At 38.7% G+C, this 26,079-nt stretch overlaps 1 protein-coding gene across 1 annotated transcript in view; it reads right to left on the bottom strand.

Annotated features, from left to right (window-relative positions):
• Positions 1 to 30: 30 nt before the first annotated feature.
• LOC114657990 (tumor necrosis factor receptor superfamily member 1B-like) overlaps positions 31 to 26,079 on the bottom strand; it is a 96,149-nt gene continuing 70,100 nt past the window's right edge. The window contains exons 5-10 of the mRNA XM_028810000.2: positions 15,466 to 15,553; positions 15,285 to 15,376; positions 15,097 to 15,207; positions 5,387 to 5,418; positions 4,945 to 5,158; positions 31 to 4,547 (exon numbers count right to left, since the gene is read on the bottom strand). Coding sequence (XP_028665833.1) covers positions 4,213 to 4,547; positions 4,945 to 5,158; positions 5,387 to 5,418; positions 15,097 to 15,207; positions 15,285 to 15,376; positions 15,466 to 15,553 — 872 coding nt within the window. The 3' untranslated portion in view covers positions 31 to 4,212. The remainder of the gene's footprint in view (positions 4,548 to 4,944; positions 5,159 to 5,386; positions 5,419 to 15,096; positions 15,208 to 15,284; positions 15,377 to 15,465; positions 15,554 to 26,079) is intronic.

Raw genomic sequence — 26,079 nt, 5'->3', positions numbered from 1 at the left:
AGATTGAAAAAAAGAAAGCACAATAAAATGTAAAACGTAACCAAATATTTTAATGCTTAAATGTTATTTTATAAAACGAAGCCTTTTATATACAAACAAATTGCAAAATAAATGTCAATAGAAAACCGTACTGCAGTTACTCATAATAAAAATACATCCTTCCACAATTATATTTTAGTTGGAATGTTAAATGGCATTAAGACTTTAATTTTATTGAAGAAGACACCAATATGGGTTTCAGTTCAGATCTGTATAAAATTCCAAAATACCTCAAATGTAAATTTAACTCCTGCTCTACAAGGACTGCTGGACCACTTTGTAAAACGGATGCTATTGAATGTGTTTAATTGTGTTTTATATTTGAACTATACACGTATTTTAAAGTATTATAACTGCCACCCCGTCCAAACATTGGCAGTTAATTTTATTATTTGGGATTTAGACTTGGGATGCTTTCAGAGTCCTGGTAAAAATTGGCATAAGCCAGAGTCTCATCCACATTAAATGGTATGTTTTAAATTATATTCTTGTGATGAAAAAAATTTTGAAAATAAAACTTCAGTTGACTAAATTATTTGCTTGTTAATTGAATTATCATGAGCTCTAAAAGATTGTCACATTATGTGATTTTTTTCCTGAAATTTTCAGTTGTAACCTTCATGTGCATAATCTTAGTAAATTGGAGGCAGCACACTCCTGTGAAGTTAGTTATGTAATGTGACATACTCAACAACTCACTCCAATTAGTCTGCAGCTTGCTGACTCCGATAAAATCAAACAGGATCGGTTTTGTATTTTGTCATGTGGGTGGGTTCTGTGTGCATGAGAGCTAAAATTCAATGAATGGTCAGCCAGAAATGCAATGCATATAAAGAAGCAACAAGGAATAAGGAACATGGATGTTTTGAATCTTACAAACAGAAAGGAAACTAATCTGTCTGATGTCTTGTGTTTCACATATGCCGACAGAGATTAAATTGTGGCTGAACTTGCCCTAGCTATTAACCCTTTGCGCAGCATCATCAGACTGCACGTTATTGGCTGTTAGAAAAATGGGCAAACAAGACTGTGCTGGAAAGTTGGAGTACCATCACTAAAATGTGATATGGGCAGTGTTTTTCAGTCATTTAAGTCATGGTCCAGCAACAATATCAACAACTGTGGTCGGCAAATCTGATATACCCCATGGCTAGAAGTCATATAATGTGACATCAGCTTAACGGCTACTTGATCAATGAAATTAAATTAATGTACCTCTTATTCATGGCCTAAGCATCAAAAGGCTGCAGGCCCAAACACCCAGACGCCATATCTGTATTTGCATAAACTAATGTAATATATAAAGGAAGCTTTAAAGGTTTGAATATAACATTATACACACAATTTTATACAAAACGTGTTTTCTCAAATTAACGAGTTTAACAGGTTGAACAAATCTGAAACTTCCAAAAAAAAAAAACCATTATGTGTTAATATGTTTCATTTAGTGTAAAGCCCTTAATGCCATATAATGAAGTGATTAACACACCACACATTGCACTCAAATTGTTGTTGGGAGACATCAAACATAACATTGTCACACATGTATTATCAAATTCAGTTTGGTGACAGTCAGAGCCTTGTTCAGCAACACTTGGGTGCAAGGCAGAAACCAGTCCTGGATTGGGCTGCAGTATATTGTCATTGTCCTTGTGTGAACTTGAGAAGGACACATTTTTCAGGTGGCCCCAGACAATCAGAATGTGTGGTTTTAACTGGAGAAGCCAGTCACAAAAGCAGCTCTAAGGAGCAGGGTGCAGATAGAGAACTTACAGAAGCCCCCTCTACTGCTGATGAAGTCCATCGGACTTTGTCCATTGTTGCCAATGAGCCTCGGTTAGGATCCTGTTTTTAAATTGGCTCATGGAGCTGAGTAAAGTGTGGAGGTCCTGTTACCACAGACCCCCAAGGTGAGTGGTGTGAGATGTACGTGCAGCCTGGAATTGAAGCAGCTGGGAGCTTGTGGAGCTGCTGAACATCAGAGTGGTGTTACAGAACAGCCAAAGAAAAGGACAATGAACACTAATAGTCCCTTTACAGGCTAAATACCATTAATGTTGCCGGAGTTATAAGTCCATTCCTCCATCTCTTAAACCCCAGGGATGCTACGATATGAAAGGACCAACTAATACACAAAACAACAGAAATCCAAAAACCTAACACTCACGTGCTTGGAATGTAAGAGGAACACCCGAGTATGGGAGCATTAAAACTCACACCAAAGTGAACATTAAGACTTTGTTAGGGCAGCAGCTGGGCATAGGGCTCAAACATATAAAATTGAATCTGTATGGCAGTTACAGTGGTATTGACATGTTTTGTGCCTCCACATTAAGGAAAATGTGTGAGATTGACAAGACACTGCAAAGTCACCTGATCTTCCAGTAATGAATGACAATTCCACACACCTGTCTTAATATTAAACAAAGCATGCAGTATTAACCAAGTACTTGTTTATTTATAAGTTAGATTTAACAATTTTTTATTGTTTCTTTCCCCAGTTTATACAGTTCAAGGTTGTAGAGATGCTAAAACTCTTAATTCATTAATATGTATTTGTAAATCATAAATGTGACAAGTGTTCAGATGTACTGGATGCATTGTGATCCAGTTGCAGGTATTAATATTACAGTATGTACAATTACATTATGCTAGCACACTTGAGTTAGAGTTTCTTTAAGCCTAGCAACCTGATAGGAATACGGTTGTGAACAATATTTTGTAACTTGTACTTTAAAAAAATGATTTCACACTAAATGAATTTTCAGTATGTATTGATTAATGAAATATCCAGATTTTGCTTGATCACAAATTAACAATAAGGCAATAAAGGGAAAATGTGTGCATCACAGTTTAAAACTGTTTAATTTTCTTAAGGAATATGTGTGATTGGAAGGAGTCTTCAATTTTGTGAATCTTGATTTGTATCTATAGAGAGTCTGTTGGGCTGAGATTTGTACATGTGGTAAATGAGATCCTACAACTATATACTGTTTACAGAATATTTACATAAAAATGCATTGCATGTTATTCATAGCTCCTAGATAGCAAATTATATGTTGTTAAGTTTTATGTGAACTTTTGTGCAATACAAAACTGACATTGGCCACTATATAACTTTGATCTTATCCAGCAACCTTTAAATCATAATTATATATAGTATGTAAAAAGTAATATGTATAAACTACTCTGCCGATAAATTAAGCAAGAAGACATGTTGAGTAGGTGTCCTAGGAAAAATATATATTCAGAAATAAAACATTTTTTTTTTTAAATTGGAGAGCTTACTAAGCTGTTGCTGTTGTACAAGTATGCACATTTTAAAACCTGATACAGTATGCACAAATAAATGCTCATTTTAGAATATATATAAATTAAGCCTTTTTAAACTTTTTGATTAATTCCACCAGTAGTCAGGAGTCCACTTGCTGAAATGATGCTGGAATTAGTACAAGAAGGAATCACAGTTGTAATGTAGAGTACTTTCACATCCAAAGAACATGTATTGTGCTCTAGGGTAGTGGAAAGTGAACTGGCATTCAGAAGTAGAGTATATTAGGAAAGCATGGAATCTGAAAGTTTATTTATCCTACTTGTCCAGGCTGGAAAATAAATGCACCAGTCCATTAACCAGAATGCCAGTTACAAACACTGCTGAGCTTGTAAAGATGGATTACAGCCTCTTTTTTGTAGTTATGAATATTTTTATGCAATACACAATCTGGCAGCAGAAGCCAAAGTTCCTGTTATCATTTTTCATGGGTTACACAACTCACCAAAACCACATTTCTGGAGCTCAGTCAGCATGTTAATGGTAATGCTAAAAAGGTATGAAAATTTTATATCTGGAAATGCCTCTTCAGATCCACCTACCAAGTTTCAGACTGATTTGAAGGACAGGATCAAATAATCACCCATAAACTAAACTTATTTAAATTGAATTGCTGTCTTTTTACAGTGCCTTGTTTGATGCCATATTAAACATTAAAATGTTGCCATGTATGTTTAAGCAGACATAACATCAGACTTAAACATTAAAACTGTACCTGTAAACACTGCTATCAAAACATTTGCAGAAATTATTCATTAGGGGATGTTTTTGGCTAATGTTCACCTATAAAAAAGTAAGGAAAAAGCCAGTATATCCTGTTGTCTGTATTTATGTCTAGTAGGCTAAAAAATCAATCTCCCAGTCCCTGAGTTGTGCACACTCTTTTCTTTTGTTTCACTGACATTTCCCTGTGAGACCTCTGAAATACATATGTAGTCTGAGTCTAAGTGTTCTTCCTTTGAGATGTGACTGTCTTTTCCATCTTTCTGTGGATGTCCTCTGAAAGACCATGAAGTGCCATGCTCTTGTTCTGGATAGTGCAGATCATTATCCTTTGATAAATCTGTGTTCTCAGCCCTTGGCTCTCCCTGATGTTGATTTGGCTCCAAAGAATGGTCTTGAACATTGTTAATCAATCCTACAATGACCGTGCCAGGACTATAGATATGCAGTGGTCCTATTGAGATAAAAACAAAGCAAAAAAAAAAAAAAAAAAGATGGTCAACCACTGGATATCACTTCTACAGTATGAAGCATAAATTATTCATTAGAATTTTATTGATTATTGTTTGCACTATTCAGTTGGATTACGTAAAGGTAATGGGTAAGCCAAAGAGAAAATGTAAGTTTCAGCTACTATAATTAGTGGCTAAATCTTGAGGTCTAATTCTTGCCTTTAGGAAGTTCCTCACAGAGACACTCAGATATGAACAAATAATTTTTTCTCCATCTGTTAAATGTTAAATTGTGGATTCAAATAGAAAAAAAACTTTATCATGTTTATCATAAAAATTACATTAGTTTTCAAGTTACTTAAATAAGAATTACGGATTAAGCAAAATAATTTTATTTACCAAAGAGGCCACTTGTTGAATCTGTGCTGTTGGTGCTTATTGGAGAGCTGTCCAGGTCAAAATGAGCAGTATCTCTTGTACCACTGCCATCATAGGACATGCACTGTGTGGTATCAATTTTCCTGTCATTTTGACTATTGTTCGCTATACTCTCTGTAGTTGAAGGATTTATAATCAACTGTTCACCCTTAGGCTGGACATTACCGTTTTCCTCCTAGGTCAAAAAATTAACACATTTAAAATAAGAGAAGAACTAGTGACATGCTGTACAATGAAAGTAGACTGAAGGAGCTCTTGCATGAGTTATACAGTATTCATATCCAAACTACAAAATATTGTCTTAAATAGAGCTCCCAAGAGAGAGATGGAGCACACTAAATATTATGTTTAAATGAGGAAGATGATATAAATTAAAACAGATATATGCATATCAGAATATTACCCTAATGTCTTCATTACAGCATAGCCGGAACACTGTGAATAGAAGAAAAACCAAAGTTGACAATGTATACCATGTGCATTAGTAAGGTGTTCTTCAAACAATGTTTCTCTTTATTATAATGAATATCAATTTTAGTTTTTAATAGATTAATAAAGTATAATAGTTAACATAGCACAATCTAGCTCAGGGTCATTGAGAGGCCTGACTCTGTTCTAGCAGCACTGGGCTCATCACAGAGATTTCACACACCTACAAGGCAAATTTAAGATTGTCAAATAACCTAACAGAAGTGATGCAGCCAGCAGGTGGGGGCATTCACCCCAAGGCCCACAGACGTCACAAAAAATGTAATTTACTTAACAACATTCTGTTTTTTTTGATATATTACAGATGTAGTATTTAAGTTTAAAAAAGCTACGCCATGTTGCCACAAGACTCTTTCCCTACATGCTATTCTTCCAGAAAATGGGTTGGCACAAGCCAGGTGCACTGAAGGACAAAAAGCAGCAAGAAAGAGCTCTCTTTACCTCAATCCTGATTCTGCTCATACATTTTTTGCTCAAGCCAATCTACAACAACACTTTGTAAAAGCTGCAATGACAAGCAACAACAGGAAGTGCAAAGTGTCAAGTGGGATGGAGACAAGTCACCTGAGGAGGAAAGCAACCACACAAATGACACAGAAAAAAGTAAGATGAAAGAGGATAGCTCAAACAATAAAGTCAAATACATTGAAAAGTGTAAATGATGTACATGAAAACTACAATGATGAGAGAGAAATGAATATACAGCAAGTGATGAAAATTATGGTGTTGTAGGCCCATCACAATTTATCAGTGCTAAGAATAATAACGTAGATTCCTTATTCAGTCTTAACATTGAGGAAAGCTACCCTACGAATCCACACAGGGTTTAAAATCAGACACTCACCCTTAATGTAATAGGAGCTCCCATCAATTATGTTCTAAATACTTGGATACTTGGAATGTGTGTGCATTTGAAAACTAATAAGCTTGTTCCCTACCCCCAGTTCAAAAGTCTTGTTTTGCAACTGTCTAGTACCCATTGGTTTTGGATTTGTGAAGAAAACAGGAGTACTAGAAGGAAAACTCCATGAAAACACAGGGTGAATGTGAAAACTGCACACGGATAGTGACTTGGCACAGAACTTGAACCCACAACACCAGATCTGTGAGGCAGCAGCACTAACCACTGGAAAACCCTAATAACCTATAATAACAGTTATTAAATTAAATAGCCTTATTTGCACTAATTTCATTAACATCATCAACATCGTTTCCAGTCTTTCTAGTGAGGGACTTGGTAGCAACACAAATTACCATGCTGACCAAACCTTAACCCTTCTAAACAATATCGAAATGCCCCTAAGTATAATCCACCCAATGTGTCCTGGGAGGTTTTTCACACCACTGTGGTGACCTCAACTATGGAGATGAATCTAAGGACGATATCCACAGCTGAGGTCAACATTTCCCTACCTTCGCTGTGAGCAGGTTTGATTCCATCCCACCTATACGTCCTCAGCTATCAATAGCTTTTCCAGAACTTCTTGAGTTTGTTTGAAAGTACTGTAATTCTTTGTTGTCAGCAGGCTCCGACCAACACTAAGGCCTTCACTTTGGCCACTGCTGCAGAAGCAACCTTTTTGACTTGCTGGTACAGCTCAGTGAAATTTGAAGACTGAAAACATTACACAGAAGGTATTTTCTTCAGTTTGACAGCTTCCTTTACTTATGTTGTTCACTAATGGGTCTTATGGTTGCCGTGATGGCAACCACAACAAGTTTATAGCCAAAGCTTGCTGTAGAAGATGCTGTTCTGGAGGTGAGGGTTGAATACTTTCTAAACAGAGACACATATATAAGCTTCCCAACCTTCCCTTACTATTCATTTGGGTCTTTCAGATCTTTTCAGCAGACTTTCTATCCATCTGAGCTAGCACAGGACTTCCATTACGTGAATATCCGGAACATAAGACTAAAAAGCGGTTTGGTGTATCTCTGCAAGTCAAAGTTACATTAAGGGGTGCCTTAAAAAACACTCCAATTTTATAGCACTAAGGAAAAGGCTTGTGACTTTCCTTGATTCCACCCTGGAACTCTCCTGTGAGGCAATTGCTCATTAGGAGACAGAGACCACCCTTGACTGACGAGTTTGGTTGCAGAGCAAACACTGTGCATAGAGATAGGTCTGAATATATGTAACTTGAATTTTTTACCTTCTGCACAAGTTCCAGATCCAAAGAGTCAGTTAATAGCTCTACTCTGCCTGTATCTATCTCACTCTTTCCTTTTACCCTACTGACATTGCACCTAACCCTCACCATTCACTCAGACAGCAGCTTTATCCACCTTTTTCAGGTTTAGCCTAATTGGGCTATGTTGGTAACTCAGTCTTTAGGTGAACACTACTTCCATGCTAGGCTCAAGGATTGGGTCCTGGTACCCTGGTACTGATTATTCCTTCAGTAACCCCATTGTTTTTAACCAATTTGCCATGAGTAATTCTAGCAGGGACAGAACCACATATCTATGGACAACATAACTCTAAGGATCACTGAGGCACTCAACCCCACAACCCCCCAAAATGCCACATTCGGTCAAGTACGAGCACTTAAGGGACACCTTCAAGGCTCTAGGAAAGTAGGCAACCTCACACCAACAGAGAGGGGGTTTCTCACACATGATTTGGAGGCTCCCTAGTTAGATAACAAATGACTTTGCTTCCACTTCCAACAATGAGACTATGCCTCTTCCAGGCCAGAACTATAAAGACCTAGAAGCCACTGGAAGTTGCCTCTCTTTGAAATGTTTTATTTTTCTCATTTATATGGTACTAGCAAAATACCCGCGCTTCGCAGCGGAGAAGTAGTGTGTTAAAGAGGTTATGAAAAAGAAAAGGAAACATTTTAAAAATAACGTAACATGATTGTCAATGTAATTGTGTTGTCATTGTTATGAGTGTTGCTGTCTTTTATATATATAATATACACACACACACATAAACATATATATACATATACATATATACATATATATACATATCTACATATACACATATATACATATATACAGTGGGTACGGAAAGTATTCAGATGCCCTTCAATTTTTTACTCTTTGTCATATTGCAGCCATTTGCTAAAATCATTTAATTCTAAGCAGTATGTGCCTGGTTGTCTCCACACATACTGCTTAGAATTAAGGCCAACTCCCATATGGAGTTTGCTAAAAGACACCTGAAGGACTCTGAGATGGTAAGAAATAAGATTCTCTGGTCTGATGAGACCAAGATAGAACTTTTTGGCCTTAATTCTAAGCAGTATGTGTGGAGACAACCAGGCACTGCTCATCACTTGTCCAATACAGTCCCCACAGTGAAGCATGGCGGTGGCAGCATCATGCTGTGGGGGTGTTTTTCAGCTACAGGGACAGGACGACTGGTTGCAATCGAGGGAAAGATGAATGCGGCCAAGTACAGGGATATCCTGGACAAAAACCTTCTCCAGAGTGCTAAGGACCTCAGACTGGGCCGAAGGTTTATCTTCCAACAAGACAATGACCCTAAGCACACAGCTAAAATAACGAAGGAGTGGCTTCACAACAACTCTGTGACTGTTCTTGAATGGCCCAGCCAGAGCCCTTACTTAAACCCAATTGAGCATCTCTGGAGAGACCTAAAAATGGCTGTCTACTAACGTTTACCATCCAACCTGACAGAACTGGAGAGGATCTGCAAGGAGGAATGGCAGAGGATCTCCAAATCCAGGTGTGAAGAACTTGTTGCATCTTTCCCAAGAAGACTCATGGCTGTATTAGCTCAAAAGGGTGCGTCTACTAAATACTGAGCAAAGGGTCTGAATACTTAGGACCATGTGATATTTCAGTTTTTCTTTTGTAATAAATCTGCAACAATTTCAAAAATTCTTTTTTTTGTCAATATGGGGTGCTATGTGTACATTAATGAGGGAAAAAATTAATTTAAATGATTTTAGCAAATGTCTGCAATATGACAAAGAGTGAAAAATTGAAGGGGGTCTGAATACTTTCCGTACCCACTGTATATATTTATTTACATATCTACATATATATATTTGCACATATATATACATATCTACATATATCTAGACATACATATATACATACATACATTGACATATATATATATATATATATATATATATATATATATATATATATATATATATATATATATATACATATCTACATATATATATATATCAAAATACCCACGCTTCGCAGCGGCGAAGTACTGCTTTAAAATTTTTATTAAGAACAAAAGTAAACCTTTTTAAACTGAGGGAAAATGAATCAATAATTATTTGTTAAGGATCTCTTTGTATACCATGTTGTCAGGTCGCCCCTCCGGTTGTAGTATGACCAAGCTGTGTGCTGAGCTTACTGTTGAGCATGCAACGTACAGTTGGCCATGTGAAAAGCAGTCCTGCCTCAAATCAATGCCAACCTTTTGTAGGGTTTGTCCCTGAGACATTAATTGTCATTGCGAAGCAGAGCCTTAGTGGAAATTGGAGGCGTTTGAATTGAAATGGGAGATCAGAGGGTATAACGGGGATGCGAGGAATAAAAACTCTCTCCCCTGAGCCACCGCCAGTAAAAATAGTTGCCTCAATGAGGTTCTTTTGCAAACACGTGACCTGAAGTCTCGTGCCGTCACAAAGTTTCAGTGGCTGTACGCAAATCCACAATCGGTTTCATATTGTTTTCGTACCTTATCAATTGTGTAATATGTTTTTTGAACAGGTTTGATTCATCGAAGTGATCACTCCTGCTGCGTTCAGTCACTTCACGTGAGCCGCTCTCTTATGTGATGTTGCGATGTCCACGGCTTTATTTAATGTTAGCTAAGACCCGGCAGTTAAAAGTTTCTCGCTACAGCAATTTTAACTCTGTTACAAAGTGATCCAAACTGTCGTTTATACCTCGTGTCTTCTCATTAAAATTGTATCTCGCGAATATGGCATTGCAAACGGCAGCGGGTCAGTTCACGTACTTACGTGGGAGGCGTGATGACGCGATATATTTTGATATATATCAAAATACCCGCGCTTCGCAGCGGCGAAGTACTGCTTTAAAATTTTTATTAAGAAGAAAAGTAAAAATTTTTAAACTGAGGGAAAATGAATCAATAATTATTTGTTAAGGATCTCTTTGTATACCACGTTGTCAGTTCGCCCCTCCGGTTGTAATATGACCAAGCTGTGTGCTGAGCTTACTGTTGAGCATGAAATCTAACGTGGTTTGTGTCCTTCAGAATGAAAACAGTTTGCATTTACCTTTTTAATAAAAGGCGAGCTTTTAAGCCTGAGAAATCACCCCGTAAATGCACACGTTTAATTGCACATGTGTTAATATGTATGCTTACACAGTATTAAAAGACACTCAACAATTAACGTCATTTACCTTTGTTCCCGCGTTTGATAAAAGGCGAGCTTTTAAGCCTGAGAAATCACCCCGTAAATGCACACGTTTAATTGCACATGTGTTGATATGTATGCTTACACAGTATTAAAAGACACTCAACAATTAACATCATTTACCTTCGTTCCCGCGTTTGACTCGTGCTGTAAATCTCTTCCTTGTTTTCAGTTCACGTGATTACGTAGGAGGCGTGATGACGCGATATGTGACTCCGCCTCCTCCATTAGAGTATATGGAGAAAAAACAGGTTCCAGTTATGACCATTACGCGTAGAATTTCGAAATGACACCTGCCTAACTTTTGTAAGTAAGCTGTAAGGAATGAGCCTGCCAAATTTCAGCCTTCTACCTACACGGGAAGTTGGAGAATTAGTGATGAGTGAGTGAGTGATTCAGTCAGTCAGTCAATCAGTCAGTGAGGGCTTTGCTTTTTATTAGTATAGATGAACAATAACTTTCAATAAGTAGTAGATCTGAACCCCTACATGGCCTTGAAGTAATACTGTCTTACAGTATGTCATATTTTCTAAAGAAATTGAATTGCAGATTACTGCAGCAAAATTTTGCAGGAGCCAAGACCGAGATCAGGTCTTTTATAGCACACAGAGGGTATAATAATAAAATCCATATGTAAATAAGGTGGCACAGTGGTTAGCATTGCTGCCTCTCAGACCCACCGTACTGACTGCACCTGGACAATATCTGTGTGAGTGTGTTCTGCAAGGGTTGATTCTCCATCCAGTATTCATTCATGTCTTTTGCCTAGTGCTGTTGGGAAAGGTACCAGTTTCCTGCAATCAGTGCTTAAGGAAATGGGTAAATTGACAGATACATTAGACATATATAAATGAAAGACCTGTGTGTGTGTATGTGTGTGTATGGAGCAGCCCACTCTGCTCATGCTCAACCACAGCAACAGGAGTTGGTATGAATTCTACGGAAGATGCAGAAGTTTATAAAAGTGTGAGTTGCACTTGGTGAGATAGTGCATGCATGCACTTTTAATTTTTTTCAGCACTTGCATGCACCTCACGTCTCATTCAATGCATGCAGACAAATTCAGCTTTGTGGTACAAGCTTGTTGTACATTCACACAACAAGCTACCATACTTTTGCCTGAGACAGGTTCCAGCCTATCCCGCTCAGTTTTTGCCACAGACTCTTTGCCTGCCTTCTCGATTCTTCATAGGCTTGTAAATGTGACAAGAATGTTTCAGGAGTTGGTGGAATGCAGAACTTAGTGTACCTGTGTGACATTTTGTTGTCAATCGTTCAATCCAGCCCTGCATACCTTCAGGGTACTCCAATATGCTGATACTGTATCTCTTGGGATTCATGTCTATATGCTCATCCACACTTGAGTCAATGATCTTTATGTATGTGCCGATTTGCATGAATGTACCTTGCTTTAACATTACCTCAGGTATATTGTTAGAGAAGTGTAAAAATCTAGACATTACTTCATGCATTATAAGTGTAATTAACGTTTGATGCAAAATTTGAGAAATGGTTGGGTATGACATATCCAAATCATTGCTATTGCAGAGCTGAATTTTACACTTTACATTACCAATACAGTAATCCCTCCTCCATCGCGGGGGTTGCGTTCCAGAGCCACCCGCAAAATAAGAAAATCCGCGAATTAGAAACCATATGTTTATATGGTTATTTTTATATTGTCATGCTTGGGTCACAGATTTGCGCAGAAACACAGGAGGTTGTAGAGAGACAGGAACGTTATTCAAACACTGCAAACAAACATTTGTCTCTTTTTCAAAAGTTTAAACTGTGCTCCATGACAAGACAGAGATGACAGTTCTGTCTCACAATTAAAAGAATGCAAACATATCTTCCTCTTCAACGGAGTGCGCGTCAGAGAGAGAAAAGCAAACAAATCAAATAGGGCTGTTTTAAGTATGCGAAGCACCGCCGGTACAAAGCTGTTGAAGGCGGCAGCTCACACCCCCTCCGTCAGGAGCAGGGAGAGAGAGAGAGAGAGACAGAGAAAAACAAAGTCAAAAATCAATACGTGCCCTTTGAGCTTTTAAGTATGCGAAGCACTGTGCAGCATGTCGCTTCAGGAAGCAGCTGCACACAGAAGGTAGCAACGTGAAGATAATCTTTCAGCATTTTTAGACGAGCATCCCCATCGTCTAGGTGTGCGAACAGCCCCCCTGCTCACACACCCCTACGTCAGCGCAAGAGAGAGAGAGAGAGAGAGAAAGTAAGTTGGATAGCTTCTCAGCCATCTGCCAATAGCGTCCCTTGTATGAAATCAACTGGGAAAACCAACTGAGGAAGCATGTACCAGAAATTAAAAGACCCATTGTCCTCAGAAATCTGCGAACCAGCAAAAAATCCGCGATATATATTTAAATATGCTTACATATAAAATCCGCGATAGAGTGAAGCCCGCGAAAGGCGAAGCGCGATATAGCGAGGGATCACTGTACTTTCTTTTGGCTGATTGCACATTGTTTTTTTACACAGATGGAGTGATCATGTGACATACAAGATTTGTTACTAATATCATTCATTGTCAAATCAATATCTTTTGATTAGTCCACTGTTGTCCAGTATTTCCAAAATGTTCAGCCTCTTCTTGGCTTGTGCTTGTCAATATCTGCCTGAACTGAATCCTCTAAAATCTCCTTCTGAGTTAGAACAGCTCATAGCTCTGCTACATCCTTTTGAAATTATGATTAGTTTCCTAAATTGCAAAATTGATTAAATAATTTTACTCCTACTCATAAGAGTTGGACTAAATTTGCATCACTCTGAGACTTTTCAGCCAGTTACGAAGGACTATTTTTCTACTTGGAGATGCTTGATAAATATGGGCAGAGATATCTTAAAATGCAATCATTAAAAAGTAAGAATGATGCACTGATTGTGAAATTGGCTGGAATAAAAACATGCAGCATATGGGTCCCCACAGATTGGCCCTGAAAACTGCTGGTCTTAGTGATTATTTGCATTAATTTTTCACCATATTACTTACTGTCAGTGTTATTTATTAATAGTAATAGTAAGTAATAGTACTTGTAGTAGTGGAATTGCTTACCTGACAAATAAATAGATAGTTTATCCATCCATCCATCCATTATCCAACCCGCTATTTCCTAACTACAGGGTCACGGGGGTCTGCTGGAGCCAATCCCAGCCAACACAGGACACAAGGCAGGAAACAAACCCCGGGACGGGCGCCAGCCCACCGCAGAGCACACACACACACACCTACACACTAGGGACAATTTAGAATCGCCAATGCACCTAACCTGCATGTCTTTGGACTGTGGGAGGAAACCGGAGAACCCGGAGGAAACCCACACAGACACGGGGAGAACATGCAAACTCCATGCAGGGAGGACCTGGAAAGCCAACCCGGGTCTCCTAACTGCGAGGCAGAAGTGCTACCCACTGCGCCACCGTGCCGCCTAGATAATTTATTTTCAATCAAAATTAATCTTGTTTAGTTCATAGCAGGCCACAGTCACACACCTACAGTAATTCAGAGTGTATTATTATTATTATCAATTTTATTATCCATCAATCCCTTTACTGAAGGCAACTCACATGATCAAAGAACTTTACTATTGCATAAACTTGTACTTTTTAGAACTAGAGCACAACTGCTTAAGTAACTTAGGTTGAGTTTCACAGCAAGATGGGGTTGTCATTGAACTGGCAGTTATTTGGTTTAAAGTTCAGTACCTTGGCCACAACACCATATTTCTTATTAATTGTAAGCCTACAGTTAATCAAATGGATACCTTTGGGAAGAGTATTGGGAGCCAAAGTGCCAGTGGAGACATTCAAACAAATAGCAGCTTAGCCAGGAATTAAACTTTGGTTCTTGGAACAGCAAACATTAACACTAACAAACACCTTTGCACAGCACAATCTTACATACACACTCTTACACACACACACACACACACACACACTATTTTATACTAGTTCACATTAGTACTGAATCTATGTGAGTATAGGGTGAACATAAAAACTTTGCATAGAAGGAAATCCATTCAAGAAATGAATTGGGCTCAGTGCACCAAAAGGTGGTAAATTAACATGAGCCTATGTTTCATTTATTAAAAATTAAAAAGTAAAATTAAAAGATACATGAAGCAACCCTGTGCAAAATGTACACTCTCCCAACCACAAATAACAATATCCAGTATAGCGTCCTACATTATGACTGGCCACTGAAATGAAAGGGAAATTCACTCACCTAGCTTGATAGAAGAAACCTTATGAACACATTTTTGAATAAAAAATGCTAAAATGCAGATTGCAGTGATGATTCCAACTATTATAATACATACAAAATCAATGACAGAACCTAGAAAAAAAAATGCAAAGGTTCTGACAACAGGCAAAATTAGCATAATAGCATGATTTAAATAGAGAGTTGCATACCTATTCTGTCTGGTGTAGACACTTTATCTTGACACACTGCATCAGCTGTGGCGTTCCCTTTAAATATTGTCTTTTGTCCAAGGATATGGCAACTGTAAAGCAGACATATCAAGAAGCTTTTGTCAGAGTACGTAATGAAATGCAATTACAAACAATGAAAGGTGGAATAAAAGGCACTTACTCTGTGTGTCGCACACAGTTGTTGCTTGATTTATTTAAAAATGTACCCTCTGAGCAGTCCAAAGTTTTGTTTTTTGATGATTGATCAACTAGAGATATAAACCAGGAAACATTTAACATGAATGAGAGATTAAAGTGTTAAAACATCTACACATAAGAAACATAAAGACACTCATAGGTTTTAAAAATTAATTAGCCTAAAAAAATTTGTATTGCGTGGTGTAGTTGCAGGGACTTTATATTTCTGTTTGAGAAATATGTGGTGTCTGTAGGTAAAGCAGTGGTATAAATGAGCTTTCAGTATGCTGTTAACTGAAAATTCAAAGGGAATACCTATGTAAATTGTCATAAAAAGGTGCAGGCCACCGCAATCACTCAGAACAGCTTTTTTAACTTTGATACAGGTGTCTTGAACTTTATTAGAGGGGGTTCGGTGGCAACTGGGCGACAGTCAACTCGGCGAAAAGACAAGCTAGCGAAAGAGAAGTCGGCAAAAAGACAAGTTGGCGAAAGACAACTCGGCGACATCCTTTACCAGTTAGGTAATAGTTAGGTTCAAAGAGTTTTTTTAATAATATTTAAATGACAACGTGATTTAAAATGTTGAATATAAATTTATATAATTGACGAACAAACTTTATTCTGCAGATGGAACAAACTCTATCTTACATTATCTTCTGCAACCAAAATTGCTAATCTTTTATATAAATTGTATTGATTGTAATCGTATGATAACATTATTTACAATACAAAAAGTGACCTCTGAGTACGGCTTAAGTAATATCTTTACTCTCAACATATTAATACTCTCATAAAGCAGGTGATTCTGTGGATTTTCTGGCGCCCTACGTTGTCATTTAAATATCATTAAAAAAATCTCTTTGAACCTAACTATTACCTAACTGGTAAAGTATGTCGCCCAGTTTCCCCTGAACGATTAGGGTTATGTGCAAAAGCAAGTATTGTTGAGACCTATACCGTTGTGTATTTCAGGAAACTTCTCATTAGATGCCTAGGAAGGAGCAACATTGCACTACTGATAGGACCACACACTGTTGCCAACGATGCAATTTCTCGTAGATGTTGGGACTTCTAATAATAAAAGAGCCTAAGAAGTAGGGGTTCCATTGGTGATAAAATAGTAAAAGGAGTTTTTGAGACAGCCCCAAGGTGCATTTAAAAAAAAGTCAAATAATTCCAAATATGTTGTATACAGTGTTAAGTGATCAACTAACCAGAGCAAATTACTATTGCTCAAAGTGCAGCAGCATAAATTGTTACTGCACCTGTTAATGAATAGTACATTACATATTATATACTGTATTACATTAATATATTGCACATTACCAATATAGCTTATTGCACATGTTCAATTAAAAATAATCTCAGACTGAGGAGATTCAGAGTTCAGAAAGTTTATGGCAGATGGGAAAAAGCTATTTCTTAGTCTTTTTTTGCATACACGGACAAAGAGGGGGTTCTCATTAATTGGTCCAGTGGGTATAGAATAGGATTTAAAAAAAAACTGCTGGATGTAGATTTTTCTGGACATTACTGTGTGGACTGCTGAGAATAGGGCTGCAGTTTATGGTAGCAAGCAGAGACTATGCAAATCAGACATCCACTATTCAGTTAAGGTGATGGGTGGGTTGTAGGCTACACTGACATGTACAGTTCACCTGAGGGCTGGAAGAAGGGCTTGAAAACAGTACATCTAAATATTTTTCAGATCTAAATATGGTGTTATTAAGGACTGAAAAATATTAATGCAAATATAGAAGTTAGGAATGGATAGTACTATATAAGGAAAACATAAGAAGTAGTTAAGCTACTGTAAATTCTAACTATAATGTTAATAGTTATGTTATAACTATATAGTTAATAGTTAATTCCCAGTATGAGTTCTCATCAGCTCATAATGGGAAAAGATTTAAAATGTGTATTAGCAGCCGAAAATACAATACAGTAATTAAAGTGGCCCCAATAATTTTACATTTTATCAAGGACCACAATATACAATATTCTTACCAGTGCATTATAGTTATTCATAAACTGACAACTTTGTAATTGGTAATAACCTACTGCCCTTGAATCATGAAATTTTGATACTATTGTGAGTAGTGACTAAACTCTGCTAAATTTGAAACTCAAAATATTAAGCACTGTGGCAGGTGGCCGGGTGCGGCCCTCAATCAGCTGCCTATAAAAGGGTCCGCCTCCCGACAATCAAGGCCAGAGTCGGGTGAGGAGGAGGACAAGGTTGGAGAAGGAGGCGGGCGAAGAGAGGTCCTGTGTTTGTGGTGAAGGAACGGCCAGGGAAGAGGCCGAGATTGTGAAGAGACTGTGGGGGGTGTTTGGTGGCGGTGCACTTGGACATTGTAAATAATAGTGAGTAGATGAATAAACGTGTGGTGATGGACTGCAACGTGTCTGCCTGTCTGTGTCCGGGCTGTACCTTTCTACAGTGGCGTAGTCGGCAGGATGCTGCACCTGGCACAAGGTGCGGACCTGCATACAGTAAATTGTCTGTAGAAGGCCCGGCACAGCAGGCGAACTCACCCACGTGCCGCAGGGGCGCCGTGCACCGAACCCCGCAGAGAAATGTGGAGTCGCGGACCATGAGCGGTCTGCTTTCAGACTTTGTGTTTCAGGGGCAGCTCAAGAACACGGCGGCAGCAGATGGAGTTGCCGTCAAGGACGGGCTGCAGCTTCGACAGCCGCAGCAGCCGCGGAGCTGCCCGGAGAATCGCTCTCCTGGGAGAGAGGAGAGTGAGATGGCCGACCGGAAGTCCCTCCTCCTAACAGGCACGGGATTGGACAACGTGTCCTGCTCTCTCGCCAGTGATTGGTCGGAGGCAAGGGCTGGGAATGTCCGTCCCGTGCAGCGAAGCAACCCGAGTGGGCAGCAAGGAAGTGCCCATAGAGAGCAGCCAGTGAGTGACGCTACTGGTGAGGTAAGCCCACCGCCGTCTGTTTCTCTCTCTTTGGCGGCGATATTACAGGAGCTGCAAGAACAACTGCGCCTTGTGCTGTCGCCGCCGGCCGAGCGATGTGCCCTCCGGGCGGAGACGCTGGAGTCGGGAGGGATGGCAGCGGTGCCGGATCGAGAGCCGCAGGCAAGAGAAGATCGGCACACTGCAGGAGCTCCTGGACGGAGAGACACAGCGGGGAAGGTAAGGGAGACTGACCCCGTGAAGCTCCGGACGCCAGCGGGGCTGGGTCTGCCCTCTTACCATGGGCAGATCCGAACCGCTGTGGCGTCACAAAGTAAACGGAGGAAGCGGCTTGGGAAAGCCAGTTCCTCCGATAAGGGAGGACACGCTGCTGGGTGCACGCGTGCCTCGAAGGGCCGTCCTCTGCGGGAGCAGAGGAGAAACCCGTTAGCTGGGAGGAGACGAGCACGTGTGCTCCCGCTGGCGGTCCCGTGGCGGGGACCAAGGACTTGCTGTGCTGGGAGGCCGAAAAATGGATCATCGGGGCACCGATCAGGGCCGAGAGCATTGGCCCAACGGAGGACGAGCCGAGGGGCTGCGTCAGGGCAATGCCTCCTCCCTTGTTTTTCTTTTTACATTGTAGGATCGGGTCCTAGGTTTCGCTGTGTCGGCTTGCCGCCGGGAAGGAACAGTCCTCGCGGATCGGTCCACTGGCCCTTGGTGGGCTCAGCTAGCGGGGGTGTACTGTGGCAGGTGGCCGGGTGCGGCCCTCAATCAGCTGCCTATAAAAGGGTCCGCCTCCCGACAATCAAGGCCGGAGTCGAGTGAGGAGGAGGACGAGGTTGGAGAAGGAGGCGGGCGAAGAGAGTCCCTGTGTTTGTCGTGAAGGAACGGCCAGGGAAGAGGCTGAGATTGTGAAGAGACTGTGGGGGGTGTTTGGTGGCGGTGCACTTGGACATTGTAAATAATAGTGAGTAGATGAATAAACGTGTGGTGATGGACTGCAACGTGTCTGCCTGTCTGTGTCCGGGCTGTACCTTTCTACAGCACTGATAATCAAACTCAGGATAAATAATTAACCCTGGTTCAAGTGTTGTTATGAACTTGGAGCTCAAAGCACAAAAGAGTTCCAAAAACACTTCCAAAAATTGCCAACTGGGTGCATGGGCACACTGGGCAGTTGCCCGGGGGCCCCACGAGCATAGGGGCCCCATGCTAATCTATGTATGTTGTGACTTGCTGAGTGGTTGTATAGGTAGGTGCCCCAGTGCAGTGCTTTGCCCGGGGGCCTATAATGCTGTTAAGATGGCCCTGACTGGGTGATAATGACTGTTGAACCCCCGGCTAGATAAAACTGCAACCAAATTTAAAAATACAAAAATGCTCTACTGCACAAAATAAAGCTCTTTGGAGCACAAAAGGCAAAAGGAATTGCCTGTAATAATAAAGACCAAAAAGGGTCAAAATTCCAGAAAATCACAAGCACAAGGCACAGCATAATAGCAAGAAAACATTAAAACATTCAAGTGAACAGCCAGGAACTGTGGAAAGCCTTTGCCTTAATAGGGCTGCGATAGTCCCTATCAGTGATGGGCAGGTAGCCCTGCCTCTTGGGGAACCAACCGCAAAACACAAGGCACACAAGAAAGGCTTAGAGAAGAAATCAAAAACAAGGTATAATGCAAATAATCAACAAAACTAACACTGACATAAATAACTCAGAAATGAACAAAAACAAGAATTGAATCTCAGGCAAGTGGAGGACCCTGGCTGAAAAATTGCAAGTGTGTTTTTCTTTTATTTAATCTTACTGTTGCTTATTGCATTATTAACTCTACCTTGGTTATGTTCCTTCTGTGTTTTATCTATTTAAAACTGTATTCTAAATTATGTTATCATTTTGTATTATGTTATGTGCCTTATGTAGAGCCAAAAAGGGTGGAGCCACCTAATAATGATTCTAGGAGAGCTACTTCATGAAGTGTATATATAGAAAAGTTTCAGTCGACATTGCAGCTTAGACATTGTGATTTGGTTCCTGTCATTTGGATTGTGCATCTTTCTAATTTTGGATGCCTAGTTTTGTGCCCTGCTATTGTTTATGGTACTGATTATGATTTGTGATTGTTGTTTTTGTTCACTTTCAGGTTTGCCTTTAACCTATTTTTGCTCCTGCCTTGGTTTTGTATCATTTTTAATGATTTTTACATTTTTTCAATAAATAATTAAATATTAAAGGAACATTGTTTGGTCTTTGGTCCAGAGGTTTTAATGGCTTTTTTCTCCTCTTTTTGTGAACATTTTTGATATTTGAACTTTAACTGTCTTCTTCTGTGTGTGCAATAAGTCTGCATTTTGAGTTTGGGTCTAGGCTGTTTCAGATAGTGACACCTAAAATGTTGATGCTAACCTATGCTGAAAGACAAGTCTGCTTGTGTGTTCATAAAATATGTAAAACCTAGCAATTATGTATTCTTATGGACGGAAAAAAATAGATTCATTTTCCATTGTAACCAGAACTGAAAAACAACTATTTGATAATTGTGACTTGTGATCCTAATTCAGCTGAAGTAAGAAGAGTTATTTCAGGCAGGGATTTTGCTTGATTGAAGCAGGACTGACTCATCACTTTCAGGCAGAGGCCATGAGTGAACTGTGTGCAGAGGAAAAAAAGAAGCTATTTCTATCTTAGAAAAAAGAAGCTATTTGTGTCTTAGAAGAACACAGTCCATATATAACATAGGTGATGGTAATTAGTCAGGTGGTAGTAACCCATACCTAGCAAGTTTCATAAAAATCATACTGAATATGCAAACTATGTGAGTATTTAATAGTGAGGGACTTTCTAGAAGCCAGAGGTCTTCTGCAAGAAAAATTTCACCTGCACTCTACAAAAACGTGCATACAATCATCAGCATCATGCCCCACTGAAGAACTGGATGATGATTGTACTGTACACAGGTCCAAGTATATATATGTATAAATGGCTATACTGCATTGTACACTGGGAGTGAAAATGGCATTTTAGAGCAATTTTTATATTTATGCTAGGGAGCCTTGTCCCCTGCTTGCTTTGCTCGCCAACCCCCGTGCCTGCACTACGCGCTAGCCTCTTTGCGGTTCTCTCACTCACGTATGGGGATGTGGATGTACAATTTAAACTGATTTTTATTTTAATGGGAATTGTTGCATATGTATAATAGAACTATTTTAGATTACATCAAGTAATTAACAATTTAAACTGTTTTTTATTTTCATGGGAATTGTTACATATGCATAATAGAACTATTTTACATTACAGTGAGTAATTAACCATAATAAAAAAGAGTAAAACATAATAAATTGAAAGTAAGTTATGTTTCATGTTACGTTAGATTCGATTTTGTTCCGTTTGGATTTGAAATTAACACGCAAATACTTTTTAAACTTATACTTTTACTATAAAACTTCAGTAAAAACAATTTTTTGTATTAAATTTTTGTCAATATTGCATTGAATTTTGATTCTGTGTTTGGACTTTCATTGTGACAACGCAACGTATAACTGCCTGTGATTGAATTTCGTTTTGTTTCTCTCTATTAAATAAAACAACATTTTCAAATGTTTGGCTCTGAGATTGATTGTTTTTGCAAAAGCAATTCTAACGGGAAACTGTTAATGTTTTAATACAAATGGCATATCAAGATCTCCTTTGTTGTGTAATGTTATCCGCAGAATATGTACTACATTACCTTTTTTGGATACATCTTTCATGCTACAGTAATTTTGGAAGACTGGACAGTGTTAACGGTTGTATATATTCTTCAGGATATTGTAAGTTGATGTTTTCGTCTTCTGCACGATCACCACCAACTGTTTCGGCATAGTCTATTGATATGAATTTAACCAATTTGTCATGTAACCGATTGACATTTTTGGCATTAATTCATTTGACTTCATCATTTATCTGTGCTAGGATTGCCCATGTACTCATTTTTTCTGTTGATAACCATTCGTGATGAAATTCTTTTGATTTTGGATTTGGACATAATATGTTTTCTTTAATTGGGAACTGAAAGTGAGGAAAACGTTAAAATTTATAAGAGCTGAGAGAGCAGAAACTGTGTCTGTCAAAAAACATTCACACGAATGAGAAGTGAGATTACCGTGGTTCAATATGTTTGAGAGGATGGCGTGACTTGAAAAAATCTCAAGGCCAAAGTGAATAAGAAAATCTCATGGCCAAAGTCTCATCTCACGAGCCTTGTAAAAATCTCATCTCGTTGCAGGATTTTTTTATATAATATATAATCTATAATAATAAAAGGCAAAGCCCTCACTGACTGACTCACTGACTGACTGACTGACTCCTCACTAATTCTCCAACTTCCCGTGTAGGTGGAAGGCTGAAATTTGGCAGGCTCATTCCTTACAGCTTACTTACAAAAGTTAGGCAGGTTTCATTTCGAAATTCAACACGTAATGGTCATAAATGGAACCTCTTTTTTGACAATATACTGTAATGGACGGCAGCTTGATGGCCGTGGGAGGCGGAGTTGAGTGTCACGTCATCACACCTCCCACGTAATCACGTGAAAAGACTGTGAACGCAGTAGGGAGAAATGAGGGAAGAGCCGCAAACATCGAAGAACAAAAAATTCATTAAACAATTGAGAAGGGAGCGAAACAATAAAAAGCGAGCGACTGAAGCATACAAGCATCTTCATAAGGGAAACAAAGCACGGTGTAAAACGTAAGTTTAAATTAAGTTTATAGAAACGCTCCAGCTGCGGATTGCAATAACATATTCACGAGATAAAAGTTTAATGAGAAGACACGAGGTATAAACAAACCACACGCCGTAGCGCAACGTTAGGGGCTTCACCTCTGGCGCTGACGTTCGAGATTCGATTCCCAAGAGGGGATGCAATGAGTGTGTACGCATGAAGAGCACAGAATTAGGGCAAAACACGTGTCACATACTCTTTGCATAATTTGAAGGTAAACTATTAAAACCATTCTATGATCTGCTTCTGGGAACAGAAAGAGGGTACGTGGCGGACGTAAGGCGACTTGCTCACCAACCACAAGCGTAACCTGGCAGGTAACCACCCATACAATCAGATTGTGATTCAGAAAACGAATGCCATGAATGTAATTACCACGAACTACATACTGTCAAATAAACGAAACACACACTGTAGCGCGACAGTTGTGAAAAGGAGGTTCACAAAAAAACAGATCCTTAACAAATTATTATTGGTATATTTTCGATCCGTTTAAAAAGGTTTTCTTTTCTTCTTAATAAAAAATTAAAAGCAGTACTTCGCCACAATGAAGCGTGAGAATTTGGCTATATATATCTGCTTCTCGCAATTAAAAGAGGGCACGTGCCAGATGTTAGACGACTTGATGACCAAGCATAAGCGTTACCTGCCAGGTAACCACCCATACAATCAGATTGTGATTCAGACTAGGAATGCAATGAATGTAATTACCCCGATCTACATACAAGGCGAAAGTCTTGCAACATTCAAAGATGATGGTTTGGGATAAGTACACCATGGAACATAAAAGAGCTTATGAAGCCTTGAACCGAAGAAAGCAAGATCTCGGAGATCGTAAAAAAAAAAAAAATAGGAGGTAATGTCGTTTTACTCGCTGTAGATTTTAGTCAACCATTACCAGTTATTCCACGAGGGAGACCAGCAGATGAACTCAACGCATGTTTAAAATCCATGCTTCTCCCACGGTCGGTTATATGTCGTGTGTTCTCGGGTAGGTACACCAAAAAATGTATACATTTAAGCATGTAATGGGCAAAGAAAAAATGAGGTATACCCGAAGGCACTGCAGTAGTACTCAATGTAACTTTACTTCTTAAATGTTAATGTTTTACTGTTTAATAATTTATACGCTTCTTATATGTTGTTCAAATTCTTTTATCAAAATACCAGTGACAGCGCAATGCACGATAACATGGAGTGAATACACCATACGCATCCGCCCACGGCCGCCCTGGTGTGCGCAGATAGGAGTTGATTCTACAATAAAATAAAATAAAGATAAAAAGAGTAATACAATCATCACCCATAAAGCGGATAGTAGACGTGACGTACTATATGTGTACCAGATTTCAAGTCAATAGGTGAAACGGTTTGCGAGCTACAGGTGATTTAAAATCCTGGACAGACAAACGAATAGCCACGGTAGCAAATTATAGAAGAAGATCTTACTGTTTAATAATTTATATTTATATGAAATGTGCTTCTTATATATTACTTCATATTCTCATATGATAATGATGTTAATGTTGTTTATATTGATTTCTATGTTATTGTAAGTGCATGTATGTGTGTATATGTATGTGTATATATATATATATAATATATGTGTATATGTGTATATATATATATATACTGTATATGTGTATATGTATATATATATATATATATATATATATATATATATATATATATATATATATATATATATATATACTAGCAAAATACCCGCGCTTCGCAGCGGAGAAGTAGTGTGTTAAAGAGGTTATGAAAAAAAAAGGAAACATTTTAAAAATAACGTAACATGATTGTCAATGTAATTGTGTTGTCATTGTTATGAGTGTTGCTGTGTTTTATATATATAAAATACACACACACACATATAAACATATATATACATATACATATACACATATATATACATATCTACATATATATATATATATATATACATATACACATCCACATATCAACATATATATATATACATATACACACACACACACGCTTTATGGCTGATGATTGTTTTACTCTTTTTATCTTTATTTTATTTTATTGTAGAATCAACTCCTATCTGCGCACAGCAGGGCAGCTGTGGGCGGATGCGTATGGTGTATTCAGTCCATGTTATCGTGCATTGCGCTGTCAGTGGTATTTTGATAAAAGAATTTGAACAACATATAAGAAGCGTATAAATTATTAAACAGTAAAACATTAACATTTAAGAAGTAAAGTTACATTAAGTACTACTGCAGTGCCTTCGGGTATACCTCATTTTTTGTTTGCCCATTACATGCTTAAATGTATACATTTTTTGGTGCACCTACCCGAGAACACGCGACATATAACCGAGCGTGGGAGAAGCATGGATTTTAAACACGCGTTGAGTTCATCTGCTGGTCTCCCTCGTGGAATAACTGGTAATGTTTCACTAAAATCTACAGCGAGTAAAACGACATTACCTCCTATTTTTTTTTTTACGATCTCTGAGATCTTGCTTTTTTCGGTTCAAGGCTTCATAAGCTCTTTTATGTTGTATGGTGTACTTATCCCAAACCATCATCTTTGAATGTTGCAAGACTTTCGCCTTGTATGTAGATCGGGGTAATTACATTCATTGCATTCCTAGTCTGAATCACAATCTGATTGTATGGGTGGTTACCTGGCACTGTAGCGTTGCCACCCGTCCTTTAAAATACGGAATCGTGCCGCGTTTGAGAATGAAACTGCGCGTCCCGTTTTGAATCAATACTGGACGGGATTTATCCCGTATTTTTTTTATCATTTTTTTTTTAAAGCAGCGTCTCATGCAAATCATCCCACACGCATTTTATGAAGATGCCTCCTTTCGTACTTTTGATTGGGTAATACTTGATGTCATCGTTAGTTTGATTGGTGTTTTTAACTGTCCAGTGAGGA

Source organism: Erpetoichthys calabaricus, chromosome 9, assembly GCF_900747795.2.
Source record: "Erpetoichthys calabaricus chromosome 9, fErpCal1.3, whole genome shotgun sequence".
Classification (NCBI taxonomy): Eukaryota; Metazoa; Chordata; class Cladistia; order Polypteriformes; family Polypteridae; genus Erpetoichthys; species Erpetoichthys calabaricus.
The sequence above is the reverse complement of the archived record's forward strand: the minus strand, read 5'-3'. Positions and strand labels throughout refer to the sequence as shown.